The 22,725-nt window shown below is 37.6% G+C and overlaps 2 protein-coding genes across 2 annotated transcripts; both read left to right on the top strand.

Annotated features, from left to right (window-relative positions):
• Window positions 1–1,689: 1,689 nt before the first annotated feature.
• Window positions 1,690–7,035, top strand: LOC104114657 (L-ascorbate oxidase homolog). The gene is made up of 8 exons (XM_009625151.4): window positions 1,690–1,982; window positions 2,126–2,235; window positions 4,184–4,454; window positions 5,290–5,392; window positions 5,496–5,841; window positions 5,955–6,317; window positions 6,400–6,478; window positions 6,595–7,035. The coding sequence occupies exons 1-8, from the start codon at window positions 1,845–1,847 to the stop codon at window positions 6,805–6,807; spliced, it is 1,623 nt and encodes a 540-aa protein (XP_009623446.1). The 5' UTR covers window positions 1,690–1,844; the 3' UTR covers window positions 6,808–7,035.
• Window positions 7,036–8,500: 1,465 nt separating this feature from the next.
• On the top strand, window positions 8,501–9,894 carry LOC138910551 (uncharacterized). Its single transcript, XM_070201792.1, has 4 exons — window positions 8,501–8,813; window positions 8,926–9,065; window positions 9,258–9,581; window positions 9,781–9,894. Exons 1-4 carry the CDS (start codon window positions 8,501–8,503, stop codon window positions 9,892–9,894), a joined length of 891 nt encoding a protein of 296 aa, XP_070057893.1.
• Window positions 9,895–22,725: the final 12,831 nt, after the last annotated feature.

Genomic DNA, 22,725 nt, shown 5'->3' with positions numbered 1-22,725 from the left:
CAATAAAATTTTGGATTTCGCAGGTAATTTCTTATTATATGTCTTTATTGAGATTTCCAAATTGTAACAGCAGACAATAAGCCGGACCAAGGAAACGAAGACAGCAGTCAGTAGTAGGCATGTGGAGGGGTCATATATTTACTACTACTGTTTTTAGTACCGTGTGGACCCCATCACCGACACATCAAACAGCCTTTTTATATAATTTCTCATATTTCTTGGTTTCCTCAGTTACAGACTTGAAGTTGTAAATTTGAAAATTTTCCACAATATTTCCCTCTCTTTTTCACGGCTACTATTCACTTAGGGCCACATTTTACTTTTTTGATAAATATTTTTTTTCAAAAGTATTTTTGGCGAGAAATAATTTATATTTGGCTAATTAATTTAGAAAACTCTTCTAAGCATCAATTAGTGTTTGACCAAGTTTTAAAAAAACGCTTCTAAGTGATTTTTTTCAAAAAAACACTTTTAGAGAGAAACTACTTTTTTCTGTTTCTCCTCAAAAATATTTTCTTCCCTTTCAAAAGTTTGGCCCAACACCTTAATTTTAGAAAAAAAATACCTTTGACCAAAAAAAAAGTATTGCTCGAATCTTATAGCCTCTTTGGCCGAATTTTTTCGAACAATAAAAAAAAGTATAAAGTTGAATTGTTTGGCCAAGCTCTTAGAAGAAAAAAATATTTTTGAGTAGAAGCAAAAGCAATTTTGGAGAAGAAAAAAAAGTAATTTTTTCTCAAAAGTACTTTTTTGAGAAAAATATTCTTAGAAATCCTTTTTAAGAACTTGGTCAAACACTAATAACTGCTCATAACCATGTTTCACATCAATTAATCAAATACAAATTATTTCTCACCAAAAGTAGTTTTGAAAAAAGCACATCTCAAATTAAGCTGCTTTTAGAAGCTTGCCAAATAATCTATTAGACATTTGATTAACGATGAAAGGATCTCGTACGTTTATCGCCATCATTCTCATGCTCAAAACTTAGATATCTAATTAATAGTGAAGAGATCTTGTTTATTTAATCATTGTCATTCTAAGGCTTGAATCTTAAACATTTGATTAAAATTAAAGTGATCTTGTCCATTTCATCATGGTCATTCTATGGTTGAAATATGTGATTAATGGTGAAGGGAATTCGTCTATTTGATCATTATCATTCTAAAGCTCGAATATTAGACATTTAAATAATCGTGAAGGGTTCTCGTCCATTTCATCATTATTATTCTGAGCCTCGTATTTTAGATATCTAATTAATGATAAAGGGATCCCGTACGTTCATCACCTTCATTCTCATGTTCAAGCCTTAGATATCTAATTAACGGTGAAAGGAACTTGTTTATTTAATCATTGTCATTCTAAAGCTCGAATCTTAGACATTTGATTAACAATCAAGTGATCTTGTCCATTTCATCATGATCATTCTAAGGTTGAAATACGTGACTAATGGTGAAGGGAGCTCGTCATTGTCATTCTAAAGCTGGAATATTAGACATCTAAATAACCGCGAAGGATTCTCGTCCAGTTTATCACTATCATTCTAAGTTAAATATCTAATTAAAATATGATAAAGAGATCTCGTCCATTTAATCACATATCTAGCGTAGCGATGTGTTAGTAGCCGCATACTGCTAGGCCAACTTGACTTTTAGTAGTAGTCTGTACCGCACTTTTAAATATACCATGCCCTTTTCATCACCTTCACTTTAATTCCCTCCAACCCACTCCCCCCCCCCCCCAACCCCTTGTTCCACAACTCACTCTTTCTTCATTTAAATCCTTCTATTTCCAGTTTATTTCTTAATATAGCAAATTTCAGTCTAACAAAAAGGGAAGAAGAAATGGTGCCGCTAAAACTCGCAGTAGCGGCATTTTTAGTGGTAGGATTAATTGCGAATACATTAGCAGAGGATCCGTATAGATTCTTCGAGTGGAATGTTACTTATGGCACTATTTATCCTCTTGGAGTTCCTCAACAGGTTGGTTTCTTTTCCTCAGTTTCTTAAAATAGAATGTGTGTGTGTGTGTGTGTGTGTGTGTTTTCTCTTCTGGATCTGGTTTTTTCGGGTTGTTTTGATCATATATGCTCATCAAATTGTGATTTTGTTTTCTGTTTGTGTAGGGAATTTTGATCAATGGCCAATTTCCTGGTCCTGATATTTACTCCGTTACTAATGACAATCTCATTATCAACGTTTTCAACAGCTTGGACGAGCCTTTTCTTCTTTCCTGGTAATTTACTAATCTTCCATTTTCTCACATTTCAAACATTAATTAAGTAATTAGTACATAATATATCATGTGTCATATTGAAAAATGCCTTGCAAAATGATAATGCTGGTCTTCAAAGTATCACGATTTGAATACATTTTGGGTCCTGAATTCCAGGGCCTGAGCTAGTGCATAGGTTTCGGATTTGGCCATTATTAATTTAAAATCTAATAACTTAAAATAATTAAAATTTCGTATCCATAAATTTTAAATTCAGTCTCCGTCTCTTAATTCAACTCCATTCCCTATATGTAAGTTTTGATATGCCTCGGGGCTTTACAATTCTCATGTCCATTCATTTCCATTGTTTTAGGTATATTGTTTTTAATTTTTTTCGATCTAGTTAGGTAGGTGTCTAGTTCTAAAGTTTCTGTAGTCAGATCTCACTCTTTAGTTAAAGGCGGTTTTAGGACGAGTTATTTAAGTTCAACTAAATTTTTTACTTTTTGCTGAAAAATAAATATATATAAAAGCATAAAATTTAAAATATATATATTCAATAAGATAGACGTATTTTCAAACCAACTGACTTTAGATCATGTATTCTTATATGTCTGTCAACCTTTTAATACGAGAGGCAGACTGGAGATTCTTAAATTAGTGGATATAAATTGTTTTGTATAGCGACTGTGCTAGTTTATGGTAATGGATATTAGTATAGATCTACATTTTTCTAAATATTGTTCAAATAAGTAAATGTGGTTAAAGTCGAAAATGGTACACTCTGCCCAAATACTAGCAAAAAAGAGTCTAGTTGGATATAAGCGAGTCTTTCGTTTTTCTTTTCATTTGATTCCTTCTCATTTAGCTGATTATTATTGCGTCATTATAAAGAAATAATTTGATTTGGGTAAACTTCAATCTCTTGTAGTTTAGTAGATTTAGTACTAGTGAATAAGTTCAAAATAGAAGAAGTGACATACAAGTTAGAACAAGTAGTAGATCTGATCTTAAAATCGATTGATTTGGTGACAATGAAATTCACTGGTGCAGAAAATTTGGTGTGGAATTAGTTATTTTGTAGTTTAGATAGGATTTGGAAGACAAGTTCACCACTTGCTTCACTGCTGGATTCAACTAACAACGAAAATAGAAAGTACCACATGGGCTTGACATCAACATTGTCGGATTATGAATTGGTTTTTGGATCTTGACTTTTGTCTAAATTTATACGCCACGCATCGTGTTTAGTGATTTTTGGCCACATTTTAGTCACTTATCCAGCTGTATAATTTTCAAATTATTTTTCATTTATACCGCCTCTTTGCCCTTACGTGGAAGGATAAGGTTGCGTATGTCCTACCCTCCCCAAACATCACTAGTAGAAATTCACTGGATTGTTTTGTTGTTGTAAACAGCGATGCAAGCAACAATGTTTTTGATCCCATAATTGAAATGTGGTGTGATCTCAAATTCGAGCCTTAAAAATATAAATTTTAATATCAGAGAGTGTTATATTCCCGTAACAACTTATTTAGCATGAATTCAGATTAATCCAGCAAGTGAATTTTTCAAATATTGGACGCTAAAGGAAAAAATAAAATTGAATAACGTGGATTTTTTCTCATTATATATGCAAAATCACATGGTTATTTTCGTCTGCTGAGCAAATGATGAGTGTTTGAAATATTAGATTGAATATAACTAGTCGGTAGATCATGTGATATCCATGTGAAAAGTTGCTGCTAATTCTGTGTCAAATACATCTTCCTCTGGTCTTTTTGAGGATTGTGCTTTTGTCCTTGAAATGTGTTGGCCATTTCAGCTCTTTTGTTTCTATTATTTTCTGACCCTACAATCTTATTAAATATTAAATATTAGATAAATCAATGCCCTTCTACTATATTACAATATTTTCTGAATTACCTTATTTAAAGATTTAAATTGACATCTTGGAACATACATGTAGGAATGGAATACAAAACAGGAGAAACTCATTTGAAGATGGAGTATACGGTACAACCTGCCCAATACCACCAGGAAGGAATTTCACATACATTTTACAAATGAAAGATCAAATAGGGAGTTATTACTATTTTCCTTCTCTTGCATTTCACAAAGCTGCTGGTGGTTTTGGAGGAATTAAAATTCTCAGCAGACCAAGAATCCCCGTCCCTTTTCCGGATCCTGCAGACGATTACACTCTCCTCATTGGAGATTGGTACAAAAAGAATCATACGGTACGAATATTTATTTTATACTGTTAACGTATAAAAAGTTAAACTCGTTAAAATGCATTTAATTCTTGTAAGTACATAGGGACACTTGTATATTGTATGTACAAATAGTTATGTGGACAAGGGGTTGTCTAATGTCTTGAGTGTCGGTAAGGTAAAGTAGTAATGTTGTTTGGCTTGTTGCATTTTTGGAATATAGTGTGCTTTTTCTCGTGGGCCATTACTTGCTTGGTCTGTCCTTGACTAAGTCTTTTATTATTGCGGGCTCCATAGGAGACATCAACAGGAAATTATACCTTTTCTTTTAATTCTCAAACCAAACTTCTTATACTGAGTTAATATGATTGAGCAGAGTCAAAAAGATGTAAATCTCTACAATTACTTTAAACACAAAAAGAAGTATGGTTTTGTAATGTTCATCTGATCCTAGACTTGTCAACTAAGTTATAACTTCCAATACTTAAGGGCTAGGGTTATTGTTTTGGAAAAAGAAATGTAGATATATAAGTCTGAGTTGAGTTAAATCAAATAAAAATATAGCCATTGTTCAGTGATAGAAACTACAACAACCACAACAGCTATTCCTTAGTTATAAATAAGTTGTCGTCTATATGAATTCTCAATTCCTATTTAACCTCAACTCATGTTATCACAATACCAAATTAAATAAAGTGAAAAAATAAGTTACATATAATTCCACAAGTCTGAGGAGGATAGTGAGTACGCATACCTTACCCCTACAGTGAAGGTAGAGAGGTTGTTTCCAGTAGACCCTCTGCACGAGGAAAAATTCAGTGATAGAAACTCAAAATTATTATTTGAATATCCTATTATACAGGCCTTGAAAGCAATTCTTGATGGAGGAAAGAAGTTGCCTTTCCCTGATGGCATTCTTATCAATGGACGTGGACCTAATGGTGTTTCTTTCACAGTTGAGCAAGGTAAAAAAATTTGATGAATATTGGTTACTAAAATCTGTGAAAATTCATAGCCTAATGTTATCGCATTTCTGAAAAATCTAACATTGAGTTTTTCTTATAACAGGGAAAACTTATAGACTGAGGATATCCAATGTTGGATTACAAAATTCACTTAACTTCCGTATTGAAGGACACAGGATGAAATTAGTTGAAGTAGAGGGAACGCACACATTGCAAACTACCTATTCCTCACTTGATGTTCATGTTGGGCAAACCTACTCTGTCCTCATTACAGCTGATCAAGAAGCTAAAGACCACTACATTGTTGTTTCGTCGCGTTTTACATCTCAAGTCCTGACCACCACCGGTGTACTTCACTATAGCAACTCTAACACCCCCGTCTCCGGTCCTCCTCCTGGTGGTCCTACCATCCAAATTGATTGGTCCCTTAACCAAGCCCGCTCTATCAGGTATGGCCAACTTCCACTGAGCCTATATGTGGAAGCTGTTTGGCTTAGCTGATTAAAAGTAGCTGATAAACATTAACTGTTCGTATAACCTGGTTATTGATTATGTATTTTAGGACAAACTTGTCAGCAAGTGGACCAAGGCCAAATCCACAAGGTTCATACCATTATGGTATGATCAACACAACCCGAACCATCAGACTTGCTAGCTCAGCTGGTCAAGTGAATGGCAAGCAGAGATATGCAGTCAACAGCGTGTCGTTTGTGCCACTTGATACTCCTCTCAAGCTTCTGGACTACTTCAAAGTTGGTGGATTCCGCGTTGGAAGCATATCTGATGCTCCAAGTGGTGGAGGAATTTTCCTAGACACGTCTGTTCTAGGCGCTGATTACAGGCAATTCATTGAGATTGTATTCGAGAACACTGAGGACATCGTCCAAAGCTGGCATCTTAATGGCTACTCTTTTTGGGTTGTAGGGTATGTAGTGATCAATGATTTTTGTTATCATATGCGTGTTATTTGAATCTTGTTTTTGATTTAATTTTGATGTTATATGCAGGATGGATGGAGGGCAGTGGACTCAAGCTAGTAGAAACGGGTACAATCTTCGTGATGCAGTTGCACGTTACACAACTCAGGTAACATTAAAAAGAACAAAAAAAATCAAAGAATTTGAAGTCACTTGTTTAGGGGCAAGGAACACTAGTTAATTTCACATATGATCACTGGAACTTTACTCGCTATAATTTCACAGGTGTATCCCAAGTCATGGACTGCAATATATATTGCATTGGACAATGTAGGAATGTGGAACCTAAGGACTGAATTTTGGGCACGACAATACCTTGGACAACAATTATACATGAGAGTTTACACTACATCAACGTCTTTGAGAGACGAATATCCAATTCCAAGGAACGCTCGTCTTTGTGGCAAAGTGGCTGGCCGGCACACACGACCACTTTAAGCAAAGCTTGCAATTCTAATAGAGAGGAATTTTATTTATACAGTCCTTATTATTGCGAGTTTTAGAAGTAATATCTTATTACTACTACTACTATGGCCATTGGTGTACTACTAGCTGCTAATTTGAATGACCTTAACTCAAGGTCTCATTCTTTCTTTCCACGGAACTTTGTATTTGGTTCTTTCCTCATTGTTTTTAGTTGTATTAAAATGAAGTGTTTTTTTTCCATTACTATATGCAGATTTGATGCTTTCTACATTTACTTCCTTTTCTTTTTCGGTATTTGCATTGTTGGCCAACTAAATTTAGATTCACGTTGGAAAATCTTATATTACGGGTAAAACAATTCCTAATAAAAGCGACTTCGTATGACTAGAAGTTATGGTCAAAACATATGGTTTACCGATTTTTGGGCTCCAATAGTCCAACATATGTTTCAAGATTTGAAGAGAGAAAAAGAGATGAAAACAGCAAATTAACTCTCTTGTTACTTCCTATTAGAGGATGAATCGCTCGTTGACAAATCTGCTTTACTTTTTATTGGTAAATTCAAAAGTTCTAATCTAGCATAGCATAAAAAGTTTGAATATGTGGCAAAAACATTTTGTAGGTCACAAGTACTCACAACCTAACCAATGCTCATAATAAATGTATTTGAACATTGACAAGCGACTAGTTATTGAATCCTCAACCAAATTTGATGGCAAATTTGATGAGCATTTAACTTTTACGGCTCTCCCAACATTAACTTTGAGAAATTCAGCATTAATTTATACTAACCATTTTCATTAGCCGCCTCCATAAACACCATCTTCTTTTTAAGTGTTTGGATAATTAGCGTTTCTTTCTCTTTCCTTCTTTATGTTTCTATTTGGTTACTAACCCAGTTAGTTTGGATTCCAGCTGTCGGTGACTGCATTATTTATATATGGAAGGTCAAGTGGTCAACCTTATAATTGAGTTAATTCACTAGTAAAAGCTACTTTTAATGTTGTATAAATTACTAAAACTATTTTTTGTAACCAAAAAAATCACATAACTTTGTTTAAGTATTACAAAAAGTCATAAATAAAATTTTGTTAATCAAACAGCAACTCAATTTCACCTAAGTATCATAGAAATAACTGCATACTCTCTCTTGTCCACTTTAATTGATTGTTTGATTTTTATTTTTATTTTTATTTTTATAGTCCACATTTATTATGACTTGTTTTGTTAGTTTGTTACTTTGCATTTGTGATGTTAGTCTGTTAGTTAATAGTTGGTTAGCAGTAGTTAGTCATGGTGATGTTGCAGCGTCCCATTGGTTAAGTTAATTAGTGAGTCGGTTAGTGGAGTTCTGTATATAACCACCTGTACAGTCCTTAATGAATCAAATGCTTTCATTTTGTCTAAAAATGCTCTCTTCTTCTCCTCTCTTGAAGCTTCCTCCATTAAAGGACTTGTCATTCAAGTGCACATTAGAGCGAGAGCTACTGATAATCCGCGCAAATTCATTAGTGTGATTTATAGTATCCTCGAGTTTATCGATCCTTCATTTAGTGAGTGATTTTTCAAAATTGAATTCTTCAATGGCAGAAACAATAATTTTCTGTGCACATCCACTATACCTTAGTCCATCGAACACTCCTGGCGTTGTTCTAATCCCTGTGAAGCTAACAGATCTAAGAACTATGGCCTTTGGAGCAGGACGATGAAGATCGCATTATTATGGAAGAGAAAGCTAGGGTTTGTGACTGGCACTTGCACAAATGAGTCATGTGAGACAGAGTTGCATGAACAGTGGGAAACGTGTAATGCAATTGTTCTCTTGTGGCTCATGAACACAATGTTAACAGAACTCCTTAGTGGAATTGCATATGCTTCAAATGCTCATTTGGTCTGGGAAGATCGAAGAGAACGATTTGATAAGGTCAATCGCATGAGGATCTTTCAAATTCACAGAGCTATTGCTACTTTATCTCAAGGAACATATTATGTCTCTGCTTACTTCACTAAGTTGAAAGGTTTGTGAAATGAGTATGATGCCTGCTTCTAATTCGAGAGAGTATGCTGAACACCTACAACAACAAATGTTACTACAATTTCTAAGTGGCCTAAATGACTCTTATGATCAAGCTAGGAGACAAATTTTGCTAAAATCCAATGAGCCATCTCTTAATCAGACATATGCTATGGTAATTGAAGATGAGTCTGAGCATTCCTCTTCTGGCTTGAGCTCTTTGGGTAAAAAAAAAGGTGATCCAATGGCCATGCAAGTTGGCATGGGTCAAGGTTATAGGGGAAAGAAACCTTTTATGCAATGTGAACATTATGGACTTAGAGGTCACACAACGGAAAACTACTATAAAATCATAGGATATCCTGGAGATTTTAAAGGAAAAAAGAAGTTTAACAATAGCAACACTAGTGGACAGCTTCGTAGAGGTAATGGCAATTTTGGATGATAGTTTGGAAATCAACAATCTATCAATGCTGTGAATAATATCTGTGGAAATGCTGGAAGTGCTGATGTTCAGTCCCAAAGTTATTCAGCAGCTGCTGATTTACAGACTACTCTGGATGGAAAAGGACCATACTTTATCGAGGAGCAATACAAACAAATCCTAGGACTACTGAGCAAAGATAACTCTGATGCCCAAGCTAATATGGCAGGTATTGCTACTTGCTTAATGACTATTAGTTTTGCAAATGAATGGATTGTCGATTCAGGTGCTACATATCACATAGCAGCAACTGAAAACTTATTGAAAGATGTAGCTCATACTAGGAAGGTTTCTAAGGAAAAAACATCTGCCTACAAGAGATAAGGTTACAGTCTAATAGGTTGGTGAATCCTGCCTATTTGGAACTGAGTCCATTAGTAATGTGTTGTTCATACCTGACTTCAAATTCAATTTGTTGTCAGTGTCCAAGTTAACCAGGGAACTCTCATGCTCAGTCAATTTCTTCCCTGAATTTGTTTTGTTTTAGGACCTTTACAGTGGCAGGGTGAAGGGAATTAGTAAGGAGAATGCTGGGCTGTACATTTTGAGAGAAGCAATTGACAGAAATAAGATCAAGACTTTCTGTTCATTGATCTCATGACATTTCGAAAAATCTTATTGACTTATTTCATTATGCACTACATTCATTTATAGATGTATACTGACCTATGACCAGATCACGTTATATACGCATATAATATATGTATATGGGGTATGAGGGAAAGGTTATGGTATTATATACGCACCACTACCTGATCAGCTGGTATATGCTGATAATTTCACCCACAGTGGCTGAGATGATATGATGGGATGCCCTCAGAGGCTTGATGATGTTATGTACGCATATACTTTTGCATGGTATGGCATTTATATGCACATGCATGACATTATAAATTTTTCATGATTCACAGAGCTATTCAGAATTACAAGTTGAGTTCTTTACTACATGTTTCTTTCATGTCTTTTATATACTATTGTCATGCCTTAAATACTCGATACTTTATTTGTACTGACATTCCTTTTGCTTGGGGATGCTATGTTTCATGCCCGTAGTTCCTGATAGACAGGTTAAAAGTCCTCCAAGTAGGCTATCAGCTCAGCAGAAGGTGTTGGTGCACTCCACTTGCTCCGGAGTTACCTATCTAGTCAGTATGATTTGGACATGTATTGATTGGTATGACAGGGTCATATCTCGAACTTTATGACATTTATGTACTCGTAGAGGCCTGAAGACAGATGTCATTATATAGATACTTGTATGGCTTTGTCGTCCTATGTTTTGAGTATAGAAATGATCATGCCGGCCTTATAGGACCGTCTGTCGCATGTATAAGCTTCTAAATCATGTTGAGTCATCCCATGCCGAGTATTCTCTTATGTTTAATTCTTGTTATCTCGTGACGGCCCTTCTGGCCCATTTACCATGATGGTGTGATAAGAAGGATACATTACATTGGTGCTCGGTTGAGTAAGGCACCGGGTGCCCATCGCGGCCCAACGGTTTGGGTCATGACAAAAGTGGTATCGGAGCAGTTATGTCCTAGAGAGTCTACAAGCCGTGTCTAGTAGAGTCTTGTTTATGGGTGTGTTGTGCACCATACTTATAAGCAGGAGACTACATGGCATTTAGAACTGTCACTCTTTTTTCTTACTCTAGATCGTGTGGTAGAGCTCAGTTGTAAAAATTCAAACTCCTAAATTTTATTTTATTCGTAATACAACGATAACTACATATAGAAAGACAGCTGGTAAAAGATTGACTGTGGCTGTGGAAGAGTTGAGTTAGAGGAACTCGATTTTGCATCAAGCTTATGATGAGTAAATGTGAGGTTTTCAGTAGATCATGTGTGTACTAAGACATGTAAGCTTCTTGATAAGGAGCCCAAAGGCATGAATATCTATCCACCCATATAGTTTAAAGCAATAAGAGAATCATGAGGTAATTAAAAGTTTCAACAAGTAAAAGAAGCAAGGTGAAGAAGGGTACAAAGTACCCAATTAGTGAAGATTATCACTATTTGCAATTCAGACAAAGAAATACAAGCATTATGAGTGACTTTAAACAGTAATAGAGTTATATACAATTGGCCACACTCATCTTAATTATACCTTATGGGAGCCAACAGATATTGTCATGCCTTACATACTCGATACTTTATTTGTACTGACATCCCTTTTGCTTGGGGAGGCTGCATTTCAATCCCGCAGGTCCTGATAGATAGGTTGAGAGTCCTCCTAGTAGCTATCAGCTCAGCATAAGGTGTTGGTACACTCCACTTGCTCCGGAGTTACCTATCTGGTCAGTATGATATGGATATGTATTGATTGGTATGGCGGGGTCATATCTCGAACTTTATGACATTTATGTACTCTTAGAGGCTTGTAGACAGATATCATGTATAAGGATACTTGTATGGCCTTGTCGTCCAATATTTTGAGTATAGAAATGATCATGTCGGTCTTATAGGCCCGTATGTCACATGCATAAGCTTCTAAATCATGTTGGGTCATCCCATGCCGAGTATTCTCTTATGTTTAATTCTTGTTATCTCATGACGGCCTTTCTGGCCCATTTACCATGATGGTGTGATAAGAAGGATACGTTACATTGGTGCTCGGTTGAGTAAGGCATCGGAATCCTGTCGCGGCCCTACGGTTTGGGTCGTGACAGAAGTGATATCGGAGCAGTTCTGTCCTAGGGAGTCTACAAGCCGTGTCTAGTAGAGTCTTATTTATGGGTGTGTTGTGCACCACACTTATAAGCAGGAGACTTCATGGCATTTAGGACTGTCACTCTTTTTTCTTACTCTAGATTGTGTGGTAGAGCTCAGTTGTAAGAATTCAAACTACTAAATTTTATTTTATTCGTAATACAACAATATCTACATCTAGAAAGACAGCTGGTAAAAGATTGACTGTGGCTGTGGAAGAGTTGAGTCAGAGGAACTCGATATTGCATCAAGCTTATGATGAGTAAATGTGAGGTTTTCCGTAGATCATGTGTGTACTAAGACATGTAAGCTTCTTGATAAGGAGCCCTAAGGCATGAATATCTATCCACCCATATGGTTTAAAGCAATAAGAGAATCATGAGGTAGATACAAGTTTCAACAAGTAAAAGAAGTAAGGTGAAGAAGGGTACAAGGTACCCAATTAGTGAAGAGTATCACTATTTGCAATTCAAGCAAAGAAATACAAGCATTATGAGTGACTTTAAACAGTAATAGAGTTATATACAATTGACCACACTCATCTTAATTATGCCATGTGGGAGCCAATAGATATTGTCATGCCTTACATACTCGATACTTTATTTGTACTGACGTCCCTTTTGCTTGGGAACGCTGCGTTTCAATCCCGCAGGTCTTGATAGACAGGTTGAGAGTCCTCCTAGTAGGCTATCAGCTCAGCAGAAGGTATTGGTGCACTCCACTTGCTCCGGAGTTACCTATCTGGTCAGTATGATTTGGACATGTATTGATTGGTATGGCGGGGTCATATCTCGAACTTTATGACATTTATATACTCGTAGAGGCTTGTAGACAGATGTTATGTATATGGATACTTGTATGGCCTAGTCGTCCTATATTTTGAGTATATAAATGATCATGTCGGCCTTATAGGCCCGTATGTCGCATGCATAAGCTTCTATATCTTGATGGGTCCCATGCCGAGTATTCTCTTATGTTTAATTCTTGTTATCTCATGATGGCCTTTCTGTCCCATTTACCATGATGGTGTGATAAGAAGGATATGTTACATTGGTGCTCGGTTGAGTAAGGCACCGGGATCCCGTCGCGGCCCTACAGTTTGGGTCGTGACAAAAGTGATATCGGAGCAGTTCTGTCCTAGAGAGTCTACAAGCCGTGTCTAGTAGAGTCTTGTTTATGGGTGTGTTGTGCACCACACTTATAAGCAGGAGACTTTATGGCATTTAGGACTTTCACTCTTTTTTCTTACTCTAGATCGTGTGGTTGAGCTTAGTTGTAAGAATTCAAACTCCTAAATTTTATTTTATTCGTAATACAATGATACCTACATCTAGAAAAACAGCTAGTAAAAGATTGGCTGTTGCTGTGGAAGAGTTAAGTGAGAAGAACTCGATTTTGCATCAAGCTTATGATGAGTAAATGTGAGGTTTTCAGTAGATCATGTGTGTACTAATACATCTAAGCTTCTTGATAAGGAGCCCTATGGCATGAATATCTATCCACCCATATGGTTTAAAGCAATAAGGGAATCATGAGGTAGATAAAAGTTTCAACAAGTAAAAGAAGCAAGGTGAAGAAGGGTACAAGGTACCCAATTAGTGAAGATTATCACTATTTGCAATCCAGACAAAGAAATACAAGCATTATTAGTGACTTTAAACAGTAATAGAGTTATATACAATTGGCCACACTCATATTAATTATGCCCTATGGGAGCCAACAGATATTGTCATGCCTTACATACTCGATACTTTATTTGTACTGACGTCCCTTTTGCTTGGGGACGCTGCGTTTCATGCCCGCAGGTCCTGATAGTTAGGTTTAGAGTCCTCCTAGTAGGCTATCAGCTCAGCATAAGGTGTTGGTGCACTCCACTTGCTCCGGAGTTACCTATCTGGTCTGTATGATTTGGACATGTATTGATTAATATGGCGGGGTCATATCTCAAACTTTATGAAATTTATGTACTCATAGAAACTTGTAGACAGATGTTATGTATATGGATACTTGTATGGCCTTGTAGTCTTTAGTTTTGAGTATAGAAATGATCATGTCAGCCTTATAGGCCCGTATATCGCATGCATAAGCTTCTATATCCTGTTGGGTCATCCCATACCGAGTATTCTCTCATGTTTAATTCTTGTTATCTCATGACGGCCTTTCTAGGCCATTTACCATGATGGTGTGATAAGAAGGATATGTTACATTGGTGCTCGGTTGAGTAAGGCACCGGGATCCCGTCGCGGCCCTACGGTTTGGGTTGTGACAAAAGTGATATCGGAGCAGTTCTGTACTAGGGAGTCTACAAGCCGTGTCTAGTAGAGTCTTGTTTATGGGTGTGTTGTGCACCACACTTATAAGCAGGAGACTTCATGGCATTTAGGACTGTCACTCTTTTTTCTTACTCTAGATCGTGTGGTAGAGCTCAGTTGTAAGAATTCAAACTCCTAAATTTTGTTTTATTCGTAATACAATAATACCTACATCTAGAAAGACAGCTGGTAAAAGATTGACTGTGCCTGTGGAAGAGTTGAGTCAGAGGAACTCGATTTTGCCTCAAGTTTATGATGAGTTAATGTGAGGTTTTCAATAGGTCATGTGTGTACTAAGACATGTAAGCTTCTTGATAAGGATCCCTAAGGCATGAATATCTATCCACCCATATGGTTTAAAGCAATAAGAGAATCATGAGGTAGATACAAGTTTCAACAAGTAAAAGAAGCAAGGTGAAGAAGGGTACAAGGTACCAATTAGTGAAGATTATCACTATTTGCAATTTAGACAAAGAAATACAAGCATTATAAGTGACTTTAAACAGTAATAGAGTTATATACAATTGGCCACACTCATCTTAATTATGCCCTATAGGAGCCAACAGATATTGTCATGCCTTACATACTCGATACTTTATTTGTACTGACGTTCCTTTTGCTTGGGGACGCTGCGTTTCAATCCCGAAGGTCCTGATAGATAGGCTGAGAGTCCTCCTAGTAGGCTATCAGCTCAGCATAAGGTGTTGGTGCACTCCACTTGCTCCGGAGTTACCTATCTGGTCAGTATGATTTGGACATGTATTGATTGGTATGGCGGGGTCATATCTCGAACTTTATGACATTTATGTACTCGTAGAGGCTTGTAGACAGATGTCATGTATAAGGATACTTGTATGGCCTTGTCATCCTATATTTTGAGTATAGAAATGATCACGTCGGCCTTATAGGCCCGTATGTCACATGCATAAGCTTCTAAATCATGTTGGGTCATCCCATGCCGAGTATTCTCTTATGTTTAATTCTTGTTATCTCATGACGGCCTTTCTGGCCCATTTACCATGATGGTGTGATAAGAAGGATACGTTACATTGGTGCTCAGTTGAGTAAGCCACCGGGTGCCCGTCGCGGCCCTACGGTTTGGGTCGTGACAAAAGTGATATTGGAGCAGTTCTATCCTAGGGAGTCTACAAGTCGTGTCTAGTAGAGTCTTGTTTATGGGTGTGTTGTTCACCACACTTATAAGCAGGAGACTAGATGGCATTTAGGACTGTCACTCTTTTTTCTTACTCTAGATCGTGTGGTTGAGCTCAGTTGTAAGAATTCAAACTCCTAAATTTTATTTTATTCGTAATACAACGATACCTACATCTAGAAAGACAGCTGGTAAAAGATTGATTGTGGCTGTAGAAGAGTTGAGTCAGAGGAACTCGATTTTACATCAAGCTTATGATGAGTACATATGAGGTTTTCAGTAGATCATGCGTGTACTAAGACATGTAATTTTCTTGATAAGGATCCCTAACGCATGAATATCTATCCACCCATATGGTTTAAAGCAATAAGAGAATCATGAGGTAATTACTAGTTTCAACAAGTAAAAGAAGCAAGGTGAAGAAGGGTACAAGGTACCCAATTAGTGAAGATTATCACTATTTACAATTCAGACAAAGAAATACAAGCATTATGAGTGACTTTAAACAGTAATAGAGTTATATAAAATTGGCCACAATGATCTTAATTATGCCATATGGGAGCCAACAGATATTGTCATGCCTTACATACTCGATACTTTATTTATACTGATGTCCCTTTTGCTTGGGGACGCTGTGTTTCAATCCCGCAGGTCCTGATAGACATGTTGAGAGTCCTCCTAGTAGGCTATCAGCTCAGCAGAAGGTATTGGTGCACTCCACTTGCTCCGAAGTTACCTATCTGGTCAGTATGATTTGGACATGTATTGATTGGTATGGCAGGGTCATATCTCGAACTTTATGACATTTATATACTCTTAGAGGCTTGTAGAAAGATGTTATGTATATGGATACTTGTATGGCCTTGTCGTTCTATGTTTTGAGTATTTAAATGATCATGTCGGCCTTATAGGCACGTATGTCGCATGCATAAGCTTCCATATCTTGTTGGGTCCCATGCCGAGTATTCTCTTATGTTTAATTCTTGTTATCTCATGACGGCCTTTCTGGGCCATTTACCATGATGGTGTGATAAGAAGGATATGTTACATTGGTGCTCGGTTGAGTAAGGCACCGGGATCTCGTCGCGGCCCTACGGTTTGGGTCGTGACAAAAGTGATATCGGAGCAGTTCTGTCCTAGGGAGTCTACAAGCCGTGTCTAGTAGAGTTTTGTTTATGGGTGTATTGTGCACCACACTTATAAGCAGGAGACTTCATGGCATTTAGGACTGTCACTCTTTTTTCTTACTCTAGATCGTGTGGTTGAGCTTAGTTGTAAGAATTCAAACTCCTAAATTTTATTTTATACGTATTACAACGATACCTACATCTAGAAAAATAGCTGGTAAAAGATTGACTGTTGCTGTGGAAGAGTTGAGTGAGAAGAACTCGATTTTGCATCAAGCTTATGATGATTAAATGTGAGGTTTTCAGTAGATCATGTGTGTACTAATACATCTAAGCTTCTTGATAAGGAGCCTTATGGCATGAATACCTATCCACCCATATGGTTAAAAGCAATAAGAGAATCATGAGGTAGATACAAGTTTCAACAAGTAAAAGAAGCAAGGTGAAGAAGGGTACAAGGTACCCAATTAGTGAAGATTATCATTATTTGCAATTCAGACAAAGAAATACAAGCATTATGAGTGACTTTAAACAGTAATAGAGTTATATACAATTGGCCACACTCATCTTAATTATGCCCTATGGGAGCCAAAAGATATTGTCAAGCATTACATACTCGATACTTTATTTGTACTGACGTCCCTTTTGCTTGGGGACGCTGCGTTTCATGCCCGCAGGTCCTGATAGATAGGATTAGAGTCCTCCTAGTAGGCTATCAGCTCAGCATAAGGTGTTGGTGCACTCCACTTGCTCCGGAGTTACCTATCTGGTTAGTATGATTTGGACATGTATTGATTGGTATGGCGGGGTCATATCTCAAACTTTATGAAATTTATGTACTCGTAGAAACTTGTAGACATATGTTATGTATATGGATACTTGTATGGCCTTGTCGTATTTTGTTTTGAGTATAGAAATGATCTTGTCGGCCTTATAGGCCCGTATATCGCATGCATAAGCTTCTATATCCTGTTGGGTCATCCCATACCGAGTATTCTCTCATGTTTAATTCTTGTTATCTCATGACGGCCTTTCTGGGCCATTTACCATGATGGTGTGATAAGAAGGATATGTTACATTGGTGCTCAGTTGAGTAAGGCACCGGGATCCCGTCGCGGCCCTACAGTTTGGGTCATGACAAAAGTGTTATCGGAGCAGTTCTGTCTTAGGGAGTCTACAAGTCGTGTCTAGTAGAGTCTTGTTTATGGGTGTGTTGTGCACCACACATATATGCAGGAGACTTCATGGCATTTAGGACTGTCACTCTTTTTTCTTACTCTAGATCGTGTGGTAGAGCTCAGTTGTAAGAATTCAAACTCCTAAATTTTGTTTTATTCGTAATACAACAATACCTACATCTAGAAAGACAGCTGGTAAAAGATTGGCTGTGGCTGTGGAAGAGTTGAGTCATAGGAACTCGATTTTGCATCAAGCTTATGATGAGTCAATGTGAGGTTTTCAGTAGATCATGTGTGTACTAAGACATGTAAGCTTCTTGATAAGGATCCCTAAGGCATGAATATCTATCCACCCATATGGTTTAAAGCAATAAGAGAATCATGAGGTAGATACAAGTTTCAACAAGTAAAAGAACTAAGGTGAAGAAGGGTACAAGGTACCAATTAGTGAAGATTATCACTATTTGCAATTTAGACAAAGAAATACAAGCATTATAAGTGACTTTAAACAATAATATAGTTATATACAATTGTCCACACTCATCTTAATTATGCCCTATAGGAGCCAACAGATATTGTCATGCCTTACATACTCGATACTTTATTTGTACTGACGTTCCTTTTGCTTGGGGACGCTGCGTTTCAATCCCGCAGGTCCTGATAGATAGGATGAGAGTCCTCCTAGTAGGCTATCAGCTCAGCATAAGGTGTTGGTGCACTCCACTTGCTCCGGAGTTACCTATCTGGTCAGTATGATTTGGACATGTATTGATTGGTATGGCGGGGTCATATCTCGAACTTTATGACATTTATGTACTCGTAGAGGCTTGTAGACAGATGTCATGTATAAGGATACTTGTATGGCCTTGTCGTCCTATATTTTGAGTATAGAAATGATCACGTCGGCCTTATAGGCCCGTATGTCACATGCATAAGCTTCTAAATCATGTTGGGTCATCCCATGCCGAGTATTCTCTTATGTTTAATTCTTGTTATCTCATGACGGCCTTTCTGGCCCATTTACCATGATGGTGTGATAAGAAGGATACGTTACATTGGTGCTCAGTTGAGTAAGCCACCGGGTGCCCATCGCGGCCCTATGGTTTGGGTCGTGACAAAAGTGATATCGGAGCAGTTCTGTCCTAGGGAGTCTACAAGTCGTGTCTAGTAGAGTCTTGTTTATGGGTGTGTTGTTCACCACACTTATAAGCAGGAGACTAGATGGCATTTAGGACTATCACTCTTTTTTCTTACTCTAGATCGTGTGGTTGAGCTCAGTTGTAAGAATTCAAACTCCTAAATTTTATTTTATTCGTAATACAACGATACCTACATCTAGAAAGACAGCTGGTAAAAGATTGATTGTGGCTGTGGAAGAGTTGAGTCAGAGGAACTCGATTTTTCATCAAGCTTATGATGAGTAAATGTGAGGTTTTCAGTAGATCATGCGTGTACTAAGACATGTAATTTTCTTGATAAGGATCCCTAACGCATGAATATCTATCCACCCATATGGTTTAAAGCAATAAGAGAATCATGAGGTAATTACTAGTTTCAACAAGTAAAAGAAGCAAAGTGAAGAAGGGTACAAGGTACCCAATTAGTGAAGATTATCACTATTTACAATTCAGACAAAGAAATACAAGCATTATGAGTGACTTTAAACAGTAATAGAGTTATATACAATTGGCCACACTCATCTTAATTATGCCATATGGGAGCCAACAGATATTGTCATGCCTTACATACTCGATACTTTATTTGTACTGACGTCCCTTTTGCTTGGGGACGCTGCGTTTCAATCCCGCAGGTCCTGATAGACAGGTTGAGAGTCCTCTTAGTAGGCTATCAGCTCAGCAGAAGGTATTGGTGCACTCCACTTGCTCCGAAGTTACCTATCTGGTCAGTATGATTTGGACATGTATGGATTGGTATGGCGGGGTCATATCTCGAACTTTATGACATTTATATACTCGTAGAGGCTTGTAGAAAGATGTTATGTATATGGATACTTGTATGGCCTTGTCGTCCTACGTTTTGAGTATATAAATGATCATGTCAGCCTTAAAGGCACGTATGTCGCATGCATAAGCTTCTATATCTTGTTGGGTCCCATGCCGAGTATTCTCTTATGTTTAATTCTTGTTATCTCATGACGGCCTTTCTGGCCCATTTACCATGATGGTGTGATAAGAAGGATATGTTACATTGGTGCTCGGTTGAGTAAGGCACCGGGATCCCGTCGCGGCCCTACGGTTTGGGTCGTGACAAAAGTGATATCAGAGCAGTTCTGTCCTAGGGAGTCTACAAGTCATGTCTAGTAGAGTCTTGTTTATGGGTGTGTTGTGCACCACACTTATATGCAAGAGACTTCATGGCATTTAGGACTGTCACTCTTTTTTCTTACTCTAGATCGTGTGGTAGAGCTCAGTTGTAAGAATTCAAACTCCAAAATTTTGTTTTATTCGTAATACAACAATACCTACATCTAGAAAGACAGCTGGTAAAAGATTGACTGTGGCTGTGGAAGAGTTGAGTCAGAGGAACTCGATTTTACATCAAGCTTATGATGAGTCAATGTGAGGTTTTCAGTAGATCATGTGTGTACTAAGACATGTAAGCTTCTTGATAAGGATCCCTAAGGCATGAATATCTATCCACCCATATAGTTTAAAGCAATAAGAGAATCATGAGGTAATTAAAAGTTTCAACAAGTAAAAGAAGCAAGGTGAAGAAGGGTACAAGGTACCCAATTAGTGAATATTATCACTATTTGCAATCCAGACAAAGAAATACAAGCATTATGAGTGACTTTAAACAGTAATAGAGTTATATACAATTGGCCACACTCATCTTAATTATGCCCTATGGGAGCCAAAAGATATTGTCATGCCTTACATACTCGATACTTTATTTGTACTGACGTCCTTTTTGCTTGGGGACGTTGCGTTTCATGCCCGCGGGTCCTGATAGATAGGTTTAGAGTCCTCCTAGTAGGTTATCAGCTCAGCATAAGGTGTTGGTGCACTCCACTTGCTCCGGAGTTACCTATCTGGTCAGTATGATTTGGACATATATTGATTGGTATGGCGGGGTCATATCTCAAACTTTATGAAATTTATATACTCGTAGAAACTTGTAGACAGATATTATGTATATGCATACTTGTATGGCCTTGTCGTCTTTTGTTTTGAGTATAGAAATGATCATGTCGGCCTTATAGGCCCGTATATCGCATGCATAAGCTTTTATATCCTGTTGGGTCATCCCATACCGAGTATTCTCTCATGTTTAATTCTTGTTATCTCATGACGGCCTTTCTAGGCCATTTACCATGATGGTGTGATAAGAAGGATATGTTACATTGGTGCTCGGTTGAGTAAGGCACCGGGATCCCGTCGCGGCCCTACGGTTTGGGTCGTGACAAAAGTGATATCGGAGCAGTTCTGTCCTAGGGAGTCTACAAGCCGTGTCTAGTAGAGTCTTGTTTATGAGTGTGTTGTGCACTACACTTATAAGCAGGAGACTACATGGCATTTAGGACTGTCACTCTTTTTTCTTACTTTTGATCGTGTGGTAGAGCTCAGTTGTAAGAATTCAAACTCCTAAATTTTATTTTATTCGTAATATGACGATACCTATATCTAGAAAGACAGCTGGTAAAAGATTGACTGTGGCTGTGGAAGAGTTGAGTCAGAGAAACTCGATTTTGCATCAAGCTTATGATGAGTAAATGTGAGGTTTTCAGTAGATCATGTGTGTACTAAGACTTGTAAGCTTCTTGATAAGGAGCCCTAAGGCATGAATATCTATCCACCCATATGGTTTAAAGCAATAAGAGAATCATGAGGGAGATACAAGTTTCAACAAGTAAAAGAAGCACGGTGAAGAAGGGTACAAGGTACCCAATTAGTGAAGATTATCACTATTTGCAATTCAGACAAAGAAATACAAGCATTATGAGTGACTTTAAACAGTAATAGAATTATATACAATTGGCCACACTCATCTTAATTATGCCATATGGGAGCCAACAAATATTGTCATGCCTGACATACTCGATACTTTATTTGTACTGACGAGTCCTCCTAGTAGGCTATCAGCTTAGCAGAAGGTGTTGGTGCACTCCACTGGCTCCGGAGTTACCTATCTGGTCAGTATGATTTGGACATGTATTGATTGGTATGGTGGGGTCATATCTCAAACTTTATGAAATTTATGTACTCTTAGGGGCTTGTAGATAGATGTCATGTATATGGATACTTGTATGGCCTTGTCGTCCTATGTTTTGAGTATAGAAATGATCATGTCGGCCTTATAGGCCCGTATGTCGCATACATAAGCTTCTATATCTTGTTGGGTCATCCCATGCCAAGTATTCTCTTATGTTTAATTCTTGTTATCTCATGACGGCCTTTCTGGCCCATTTACCATGATAGTGTGATAAGAAGGATACGTTACATTGGTGCTTGGTTGAGTAAGGCACCGGGTGCACGTCGCGGCCCTACGGTTTGGGTCGTGACAACAGTGATATCGGAGCATTTCTATCCTAGGGAGTCTACAAGCCGTGTCTAGTAGAGTCTTGTTTATGGGTTTGTTATGCACCACACTTATAAGCAGGAGACTACATGGCATTTAAGACTGTCACTCTTTTTTCTTACTCCAGATCGTGTGGTAGAGCTCAGTTGTAAGAATTCAAACTCATAAATTTTATTTTATTCGTAATACAACGATACCTACAACTAGAAAGACAGGTGGTAAAAGATTGACTGTGGCTGTGAAAGTGTTGAGTCAGAGGAACTCGATTTTGCATCAATCTTATGATGAGTAAATGTGAGGTTTTCAGTAGATCACGTGTCTAATAAGACATGTAAGCTTCTTGATAAGGAGCCCTAAGGCATGAATATATATCCACCCATATGGTTGAAAGCAATAAGAGAATCAGGAGGTA

Source organism: Nicotiana tomentosiformis, chromosome 4 (genome assembly GCF_000390325.3).
Source record: "Nicotiana tomentosiformis chromosome 4, ASM39032v3, whole genome shotgun sequence".
In the NCBI taxonomy this organism is placed as follows: domain Eukaryota; kingdom Viridiplantae; phylum Streptophyta; class Magnoliopsida; order Solanales; family Solanaceae; genus Nicotiana; species Nicotiana tomentosiformis.
This window is presented reverse-complemented; position numbering and strand designations above follow the sequence as displayed.